At 36.4% G+C, this 11,282-nt stretch overlaps 1 protein-coding gene across 2 annotated transcripts in view; it reads left to right on the plus strand.

The window, feature by feature from the left end:
• LOC135195514 (uncharacterized) overlaps positions 1 to 11,282 on the plus strand; it is a 185,062-nt gene that overhangs the window by 68,542 nt on the left and 105,238 nt on the right. For both annotated transcript variants that reach the window (XM_064221750.1, XM_064221749.1), the window contains 4 exons: positions 4,952 to 5,033; positions 5,470 to 5,626; positions 7,190 to 7,347; positions 7,936 to 8,080. In XM_064221750.1, the coding sequence (XP_064077820.1) occupies positions 4,952 to 5,033; positions 5,470 to 5,626; positions 7,190 to 7,347; positions 7,936 to 8,080 (542 nt within the window). The remainder of the gene's footprint in view (positions 1 to 4,951; positions 5,034 to 5,469; positions 5,627 to 7,189; positions 7,348 to 7,935; positions 8,081 to 11,282) is intronic.

The following is an 11,282-nucleotide window of genomic DNA, read 5'->3' on the forward strand; positions in this document are numbered from 1 at the left end:
CGGGTCGTCCCCGCAACACACACACACACACCACACACACACACACACACACACTTCGTTCTGCTTAGATGCGCGGTAAAATCTTATTAGTTTTGAGAACGGAAATGAATTGTGGGCAGAACACGCGCCAAAAAAATCTATTGAAGGAGAAAGCGAGGCGGTACAGGCAACATGGGAGATATAGCATCTAAATTTAAAGTTGTAGGATGATGTTACGGGATCAACTTGGCAGTATCAACTCTCGGTTAGTCATTGACAATTTTTTATAAGTATTCGTCTGCTTTTTATGCATGCTTATAATGACTCTCCTTTTGATAATGATAGTGTCTGGTAATAGAGAGAGACGAATTTAGATAAATAAGTCGTGGAGTTATTTAGGAAAAATAATTATTAATTCGGATATTTCTATTTATTAAAATATATCGACGTTTCCATGGAGAAAAGTTTTTCGTATCGCTAATTCATGCATTTAATGAAAACAACAACAACAATAATAATAATAATAATAATAATAATAATAATAACTAGATTAGTACAATTAACGTTATTTAAACTTCCTGAAGCTTCAGAAGCAACTATGCATTCACACAATTCATATAATTTCCATTAGTATCACAATCTCCCAAATTTATAGCATTTCAGTATAGGCAGAATAAAGTTAGGTGTTCTGTAGATTTTAGTATCATTCGTAGAAAACGCTACTGAACTGGAAATATTATTTATTTGTGTCGGGGGAGTGAACGCCACGGCTTCGTTTCATGCTGTGTACGATTACGAGCTTTCTATTGAACAATTAGACTGTCATGGATTGTCTCTGAGTACCGTGTGGTTTGGGGTTTCGTCAAAGCTGCATAACTAATTCAGTTGCTTAGTATTTTTCTTGAAAGTAATTCGTTTATTATTATTATTATTATTATTATTATTATTATTATTATTATTATTATTATTATTATTATTATTATTATTATTATTATTATTATTATTATTTGCTGGAAGAAGACCCTCATTAATACAGCTTTTATTGAAAATAATGGCTATTTCAGCTGCGTTTATTTTGTATAGAAGTTTCTCTATTCTTATTACTGACTTTACTTCAAGCACAAAAGAAAGGTCAGCAATAAGAAGAATAGAGAAACTTCTATACAAAATAAACGCGGCTGAAATAGCCATTATTTTCAATAAAACCTGCATTATTATTATTATTTTTTTTTTCTGACGCCTCGGAAGTTTTATGCAGTGGGTCTTCATCCTCGATCCAGCATGTAAAGGATGAATTTGGCAGCAACTGTTGAATTGACTTTCAGAGTAACCACCACCATCATAGACGGAATGTCATATTGGCGAAGATTATCATCGTCAGTATCGGTATCATGGTGTAGTTGTTGTTGCTGTTAATGTACGTTAATTCAAGTAACCTGTGCATAAATAAACAAACGGACTCTCTCAGTTACTGTTCTCTTCTCTGTACGATGCAAGGAGAGAGTGGATAGGGTTTGGCGAAGAAAGAGACCCCTAAGCAACCACCTTGTGCAATGCCATAACGTCACCTTATATCGTTTGTACTTGACCTGGTCTTCTACGGATTTGGAGGCCTTAGGACGTCGTGTCTTCCTGGCCCTCACCTTCTCTGACCTGCGTGAATCCATAATAAGCTTGGGTTGTTGATTCCCACTTTGAAAAACACAGGAGAATTAAATATTAAATTTCGTGGCCTTTTTTGAAAAACACTGGAGAATTAAATATCAAATTGTGTGGCTTTAAAAAAAAACACCGGAGAATTAAATATTAAATTTCGTGTCCTTTTTGCCGAATTGATTACTTTTGCATGGTTTTGTTCGAATGCTGTTTTAGAAGGTTTTATTTGAAGAAGTCTCGTTTTTATGTATATTTCTTGGCTTATGACAGATTTCTCATGCCCAAGACCTATTTTAATGTACCACCAGCTGACGATATAAATCAGTGAGTCAGTCAGTCATAACCTCTCTATTATTGAACCTGAGGTTCCTCATAACAAAAAGATTTAATTTTCCGTCTCCATTAACATTTGATATTGCCATCTGGTGATGAAACCGTTTTGCGTTTATAGGAGTTGGCTTTTTATAGGAATTAGACGAATTCTTTGGAAGCTAAAGGATGATCTCTCGCCATCGAAAAATCTGCTTCGTATGGATTAGTAACCAGTGATGCATAGCGCTCTTGACTTTGCTCTGCTCCAGTTGATTCCCTGGTTTCGTCAGACTACATTTGGAAAGAGAGAGAGAGAGTAACTATTCTTATTTCTTGAGAAACAAAGACCGAGAGTGAGAGACAGAGACTTGTGTACGGATATGTTAAGTAACTATACTTACTTCTTGAGGGACAAAGAAATAGAGAGAGAGAGAGAGAGAGAGAGAGAGAGAGAGAGAGAGAGAGAGAGAGAGAGAGAGAGAGAGAGAGACTTGTGTGTGGATATGTCAAGTACTCATACCATACTTACTTCTTGAGAGATAAAGACACACACACACACACAAACACAGAGAGAAAGAGAGAGAGAGATCGAACTAAAAATTCCAGATGGCCGAGCATTAACTATGCATCCTCACGACAACCAAAACCTTCGTAAGAGAGATTTCCTTTACCAGCTTCCACACATCTGGGCGCTTTCCCGCCATTTCGGTCTGCGTCTATGTTGGTATGCAGTAGCAGCGAGAGACAGTCAAATAAACTTTCTTTTCGTTTATTTTCATTCCATTTTTACCTTTGAGGAATTTCGATCGACGGACGTTCTATTCTGCACTTGACAGTGATGTCAGTGAGTTTTTATAGACGTTAGGAAAGTACTTGCAATTTTTAATGGCCGTCGTATTTCTTTCGTCGGTATTTATAGGGAAGTAAAAGTTTGAGATTACTTCGGTTTGTTTTGTGGACTCGAAGCGTGATATAGAAATTCCGTCTGGAAAAATATGAAGACTTAAAAAAAAATTTCGAATGCGACTAAAAAAAAAATGTTGAATGAAAACCGGAATTCTTCTTTCTTCTCTCAGACGGTGCTCAGGCCACGAGAGAGAGAGAGAGAGAGAGAGAGAGAGAGAGAGAGAGAGAGAGATGGGGTTTAAGCCAAGCACTGGCATCACAACCACTGACCGTGCCCAGTTGAGAAAACGCGAAAGTTGTTTGCAAAGGTTACGGGGTCAGAAGTCATGCAATGCGTTTGCACAATTCCTTATTAGTCATCTCTTCTCTTATTCACTCCGTTTCATATTCATTTTGTCTTGTTTATATTGCGAAAAATCACTACAGTCTTTCCTTATACCTTTTTATCGTCTCCTTTCGTTTCGTCGACTGTTATTTTGGTAATTGTTGGTGTTTTTTTTTTTTTTTGTAATTGCAGTTCTTGGTGTTTTTCTATCAACATTTAATTTCCACTGGATGTTACGTGTTCATCGTGATTACTTGCACAAATTATTGCACGAAGTCTCTCTCTCTCTCTCTCTCTCTCTCTCTCTCTCTCTCTCTCTCTCTCTCTCATGCAAGCACAAGCACACACGCGCGAGCGCGAATTCACTTTGTATTATTTTTCCTTCCCAACTTCAACTCCCCAAAACTGTTACGAGAATCTCTCTCTCTCTCTCTCTCTCTCTCTCTCTCTCTCTCTCTCTCTCTCTCTCTCTCTCGGACCCATGCAGTACCAGCATTCCCACGACCAATCCTAACTGTGTCCTCTCATCCCGTTCAGGGATGCACCCAGTTCCCAAAAAAGGAACGCCATTTGTTACGACGTAACAGCAGGAGTTCCTTGCCTACCTTTCTTGACACGCTCATGAGGGCACCCGGCCAAATCTCCTCCGTCTGCCCACGTAGACCCTCGCATGTAAATGTTCACCGGTTTTTATTGACAAACAAGTGACCCAGGTATTTTCTGCGAAGTAGCTGTTCTACTGAGAACAGCTAGCTAGTCGCTGCCTGATTTGGGGGGGAGGGCCGTGCCCGTTTTGGCTTTTTTCCAACAAAGGCTTTTCGTCTGTATAATTCAAACAACAGGCTATATATATCGATTTGTCTTTTAAAAAACATAATGCTTTAATGCATACAGATTTGAAGAAATCAATTTCCTTCATCCACAAGAGATATATAGTCTTCACTGAAGACCACCTTCAGTATATCACCTCTCTTTGCCGTCATCTCTCTGGGTATTGGTTTGGGCCCCACCGTCTCAACTCAAAGAATCAGATACTGAAAACTCGCAACAGGCTTTGGGAGTCTATGATGAACGGTAATGGGTCACAGTATGGCGCGAGAAGCCATGAGAGTGAGTAAGTGTATGTTTTCACTCAGGACTCACGAGCCTCAAAAAGGCAAAATAATGAATGGCGTGTTTGCACAAACTGGAGAATGTGGTGAATGTGACTGATACATTCCATAAGTTTCCTCTGAAGTGGCAGCATACACATCTAACTTGAAGGTAGAGGTATCATGATAATTGTTGGCGATTATAGTCTCAATGAACGTATTACGTTAAATTACACTGCAAGTTTTGTAGGAGTTTTATCTTGGCTGCAACTGAAACGTGGAATAGTTTTCCTATAGTGCAGTCGCGGCATCGTTTGATCTCCAAATATGTAAGTGAGCAGGAAATTAATTCCTGCTCTCTGCTGACGTATTCTGAATTTCAAGAGTTTCGGTTTTATTTTTATTCCCTTATATTCATTTTTTATCACCTTTTCATATAGCTTTCTCTCTCTGGAGGCTGATTTCCATTTTCGATCCATCGTGGGTTTATAGTTGGTTGACTCTGTTAGGATTTTCAGCAGAAGATTTTTAAAAAAAGGAAAGAAATAAAGCACCATTTGTGTAATACGTAAAAAAAATTCTAACATTTCAGGTTAATTTTAAAAGTATTCGTTACTTTTCAGACTCTTCCAGGTTTTGTGAATCGGTTTTAAATAGGTCTCCCAATTCTTTCTGTTCACAGGGACAAGTGCGAGTCTCCCACCAACTGGTTGTACGCCGATGGTTCTCAGTGCAGCCAAAATGACTTCTGTGACTGGCAAAAGGTAGAGGGACCATTTTTCTCTTTTTATTTTTCTGTTTCCATTGGTAATGTAAGTCAGTTGATTTACAATGACATCAAATTTCCATACTTATAAATGGGAATATTTGTGTAATTTTGTATTCTCATTAGTATGAATTATCAATCAATTGAAAAGTCGAGAGTTCGATCTTTATCCAATAAGAATGTTGTAGTCACAACCAGAATCTCAAACAGTTTTTCCACTCTTCAATGCACTTAAGAATCACCGATATTGAATTGATTTTCCCTTGTAAGAGAAACTTATTCATATCCCAGAAAATTCTCTAAATTTTTTACTGTATTTTATTTTTGTTGCAAATGCTATTTCCCTTTGTTAATTTTTTTTCCATCCCAGATAACACTTCTTATTTGTATCTCATCAGCACCGACCATTTCCACTGACATAATTGATTTTCCAGACTGGTTCAACCAACGAATGGAACGCCCTTCCCTCCAGCCTCTACGGAGCCTCCATCGCCGCTATGTTGGATGACTTCCCTGATACTGATTACCGCCAGAAACTCCAGCCCTACCCTGCTGATCACTCACTCCAGTACATGATTTGCGAAAAGGGTGGTACGTATCTCTCTCTCTCTCTCTCTCTCTCTCTCTCTCCTCTCTCCTCTCTCTCTCTCTCTCTCTCTCTCTCATTTTAATCTTACAATCCGAAACGATTTTAGGCTGTCTCCTCCCACTTTGCAGTAGCCTTGCAGTGGTAACCTATCCCTAAGGTAATTATTTCACTGGTTAAAGAATAAGCTCATGGGAGTATTTGCTTAGTTAATAGTGGCAAGCTACATTTTTTAAAGGTCTCAGACACCCTACATTACTTGAGTTACTTATTGTAATTCAAAGAACGTACGACTTGAAAGTGGCCCTTTACCATATTTGGCCAAATTCAAACACGAGGAGCTTCCATATGCCCTTTGAATGATGATCTGGGAAACAGATTTATGAAATATATATTTTTGAGTAAATACAAGGATATACTCTTAATTGGCACCAGTGCATCTTATCAGCAAGGCCGGTAGAATTTTGCCCTAGAATATTAGTAGTTAAAGAAATAACTCTAATACATTTACCTATAATCAAAGTACTTGCAACTAGTAGTGATCTGCACTATAATACTTTGTTCAGTAGCAGTATTATTGATAAGAATACAATATTCAAGATATCATTATTATATATGATACAAGATGAAAGGTAAATCAGCCAGTACAAAAGTTAAGAAAATACATAGATTATTCAGGAGGTAATTGTTTCCTAACCCATGAGGAATTTTCATGATTATTATAAGCGCAAGAAAGTAAAGGTAAAATAAAATAACTTTATGGAAACTCAACAATCACGCGATATAAGCGGTCAAACTGACCTCAAATGCAATGAAATCCAGCGCAAAAGATTCAACTTCTTGTTGTCAAGAGATAATAAACGACTTTATATATATAAAAAAAATCGTTGCAGAGAAGGAAATAATACCCCACCGTAAGCTGAGAACGTGCTCATTCACTGTGATTGTATAAATTGTAAATATAGGATATATTTTCTCTATTTAATGCAGCAAATAAATCTTAGAACTTGTAGTGAGGGCGAGCTCAGGCCGGGACTCTTACAATTGCTATAGCAACCCCTTTTAGTTTTTAATAGAAAACGGATGTGTTAACTTCTTAATAGTATACCTTCAAATTCCATAGAAAATGGTATAAAGCGCTCTACACGAATGTAGTAGTCCCCCCCGTATGCTAAAGTTCATATACACTGAAAACGGACCCTTCACGTTTTCTTTGATGAGCTAATGTTTTAAGAGAAAACGTGTAAGGAGAAACTAGACTATACAAGAATCAAACTGTTTATTACCTGTCCGGAACGTCATGAGTTTACTATGTTTATTCTTCTGTAGTTTTAACTAATTAAATAAGGTTTTAGATAGATAGGAAATATTTAAATTCAAATGAGATATGATTTTGTTTAGTTAATAGTCACTTTTTCAAGCAAATATTCATCACATTGACTTGTAAAATCATACAATGAAAATTTTGAGCGCAAACTGTGGAAGTGAGGAGGTACGAACAGATAAGTATCAGGCTTTAGACTCATTCATTATTGAAAAGTTCTTGAATAGATTGATTTCTCCGACAGATGACAGCACCGACCACTTGAAGCCCCGCCAACTGGCCGTGAACGAGCGCCTCTCCAACGTGGCCGTCGAGTGGCAGCGCCCTGCCTGCAACGGAGATATCTCCTCCTACATCCTCGTTCTCTTGGGCGGAACCACATCCTACGATACTGAAATGAAGGTGAGTGTTCTCTGCTCCAAGTCATCAGTCTCAATAATGTCGTTTGTTCACGTCATCTATATGTTATACATAGTAGATTATTAAACAATGGATATAAGATATATGAGGCAATATCAATCACGACTTCTTAGTTCATTAGTTCATGAGCTTTATTATATAGAATTTTAAGATAAATTTTTTAAAGTTAAGATGAGTTTATTATTATTTATTCTAAGTTTAATTAATTTAATTATTTTTCTAAGGGGTGTAATAGTTTTAGTAAGTTATTTAAGATTTAGTTTTAAGATTAATAAGATGACAATTATAAGGCTATTGATTATTATAAAATGCATTTCTTGATGATAGGCTTGTGGTTATTAGTCCTTACATGGTTCTTATGGGAGAAAATTGTAATAGTACTATAGAATTAAGAAAGCTCACTTCACCAAGTATTATAGAATTAAGAAAGCTCACTTCACCAGGCCAGCATTACGTGCCTCTCTCTTCTCTCTCTCTCTCTCTCTCTCTCTCTCTCTCTCTCTCTCTCTCTCTCTCTCTGCTTATACTGTAGTATACCATTAACAAGACTTCTCCCCCTTCCCATAACAGTGCGACACAGCCGAGTGCTCCTTCCTCCTGAAACCCGAAGAGTGCAACCACTGCATCCACCCCAACACCGACTACACCTTCAGCGTCGCCGCCGTCCTGGCTGACTCTCAACTCGGACCTGCCATCACCGTCAGCAAGAAAATCGGTGAGTACAGTTTGAGTCGTTTGCTTGTTTGTTTGTATAAAAAGAACGAGACTTCCCAATCGCATGTTGTTTCAAAGACACTCTCGAGAACATATATGAGTGGAAATATACAGTTTTTTTTTTTTTAAGATGATTTTATGAAATGGGATGATTTTAAGCTTTTTTTTATGAAAGGAGATGATTTTTAACCTTCGTTTTTTCTGTGATATTGGGGATTTACCTTGTATGATTAGGATTTTTTTTTACTTTTTATTTTTTCTATTTATATATTTAAATATTTATTTATTTATTTTTTATTTATTTATTGCTATCCATTTTGTAGATTAGATGGGCCTTGTGATTTTTTTTTCCTATGGTGTGAAAAGATGGGCTTGTAAAATGTGGTATTTCCGACAATCTCTGTGGTATTTAGATAATATATATGATATATATATATATATATATATATATATATATAATATATATTTATATATATATATTTACTATATATATATATGTATTGAATGGGAAGGTGGGGAATACGTATAACTAGGACATTTTTCTTTAGTTTTCCCATGTGTAATTATAGATAAATAGATCACGTAAACTCATACTATAAAATTTAACTTATTTTTATAATGGAAGAAATAAATCATAAATCCATCGCTTTTGAGAATCAAATAGAGAGTCATTGGTATATTGAAGGGTTAACCATCGTTGTTCATGGTTGGATGCAAGAGACATAAAACAGGATACGGTTCTGTCCTCGGCTTTTTATGATTTAGTATGAATCTATCTCTCTCTCTCTCTCTCTCTCTCTCTATCTCTCTTCTCTCTCTCTCTCTCTGTGAAAACTTCCTAAAGAAATTGGAAAATTTTTCCTATATTTTGAAATCACATTTCGATCTGTTTATAAATAAAAGAAATAGTAAAGACTTCAACGCAACATGAAGGAGTGATCTTGCATTATATTAGTTCCATCTCGCCTTCGTTTTCAGTCGATATCTCGATTGCTATATATAGATATATATATATATATATTATATATATTATATATATATAATTATATTATATGATATATATATATAACGCCTCGCCCCTGGATAAACAAGAATATTACTGTGGGTCCTTCCACTGACATACATATAGCAGTCGAAACATGGACTGAAGACGACAGTGAAAATGAAACCATTGTATTGCGAGATCACTTCTTCAATGTCGCGTTAAAGTCTACATATATATATCTATATATAATATATATATATAGATATATATATATATAATATATATCTATCGTATATATATATATATATATATATATATATATATATATATATATATATATAATGTGTGTGTGTACACTCAGCATATTAAATCTTTACCACACGATATGAACCATTTAAAAATAAGGAGAAAACCCGAAACAAGAGAAGGACAGCTGTTTTCTTCGTTCTCCCCGTACTTTGTGTTATCTTTTTTTCTCGAAAGAGAAATCAACCGAAACCTGAGGAATCACATTTTCTTCCGGTAGGACTTTTACTAAAATGTCGGGCATACAGGAATAACCAGCCCGCAAAGGAGGCGAGTTGCCACACGCTGACCGACTTACCAATTCCCCTCTGAGACTGGTAACTCGAATGATTATTACTTACAGTAGATCGAGTTTCGAGTGAAATAATTCGCAGTTTGGGATATTCGTGTTGCCCGTCAGAACTTTTTGGGGGGCGGGGTGGTTTACGTCTATGGTTACTGGACATTAATGACAGGAAAACGCTAGAATAAAAGGAGAAAACTGAAGAAAAGTCTTGCGGAATTCATTCGCTCTGCCCGTGGACTACGTAATTTCTTTATCCTTTATCATAGGTACCCTTAATGTTCTATTTTTATTGGTCTTGCAGTTATTATACTGTCCTTTTGGATTATATTTCCTTCTGATTTAAATGCTTTATTTACAAAAATATATTAAAAATAAAAAAATAAAAAACTTCTAGCAGAGCAAAAGAGGGATGGAACTTTCTTTTGTAACCTTTTATTACAAGTTGGGTGATTAGTTCTATTAGCACAAGTTGGATGCTTTGTTCTGTTACCGCAAGTTGTGTTCTTAGTTCTGTTACCTGCATATACAGTTTAACCCCATTATGTAATCCTTTCATCTATAACAAATTCATTATTGAAATATATCACGAAAAGAAAATACCATCAAAACAGAGAAATTCTTTATAACTCGACCTTCTCCCGTAATTTCTAGTTTTATCAAATCTTACGTCCACAGCAATAACCTTTTAAGAAACCCACCCAGTAGATTAAAATGCGTTTTGAAGAACGTATTCGAGAGAAAATTCCAGCGAAGCAAAAAAGAAAGAGAGAGAGAGTAACCGAATACATGAAGAGGATGGAATTACTCCTGCCAAAATATCTTATTTCAAGTTAGTCGTGGTGTGATGTGGCGGCCTCTGGTGAGGGAAGGAGGTTTTCTCTTCTTCTTGCTGGACTTGGCCAAGAAATTTCGCCTCGCTGAAGAAAGGCGATGAAGCGGTTTGCGGGAGAGTTGATTTGTGCATGAAAATGACCCACCTTTGGCATAATGCGGTTGTCTTTTACGAAGTTTTTTACCAGTCGCATCGACAAAGTCTGTCACGCTTATAGGTCAGTCTTATTACGGCCTGAGTTATTTCTGAATTTCTTTTGTTTTACGATCGGTAAAGTTTCACTCGTGTTCATGACTGATCGCTCCAGACCGAAGGGAACCAATTTGTGATTGCCTGAAAGGCTTGGTGAAAATATTTTTTACGAGTCTTGCATATGAATACTTGATTGTCTTGATTGTTTGATGATATCAAAGCTAATTGAAGTGTATTGTGTCTGCAGATAATTTGGAATAACACACTAGTAGTAAGGGTAAAGAACTAGACAAGACAAGCCATTAACTTTCTGCTTAATGATATTTGTAAATGTTCTTTGTATTAAGAGATCGAACATGAAAGCGACCTGAGCGCAGTATTAAACCAAAAATAAAGAGAAACGAGAGAGAGAGAGAGAGAGAGAGAGAGAGAGAGAGAGAGAGAGAGAGAGAGAGAGAGAGAGAGAGAGAGAGAGTAAATAAGGAAAAACCCTGTGCATCAAAAATATGAGTTTACACAAATAGTCTTGGGGTGAATCCTTTAGGAAAACAAAATGCTGTTCAACTCAAAGTTGAATGAGGGATTTACCATCAAAGTTGCCA

This window comes from Macrobrachium nipponense, chromosome 16 (genome assembly GCF_015104395.2).
Source record: "Macrobrachium nipponense isolate FS-2020 chromosome 16, ASM1510439v2, whole genome shotgun sequence".
In the NCBI taxonomy this organism is placed as follows: Eukaryota; Metazoa; Arthropoda; class Malacostraca; order Decapoda; family Palaemonidae; genus Macrobrachium; species Macrobrachium nipponense.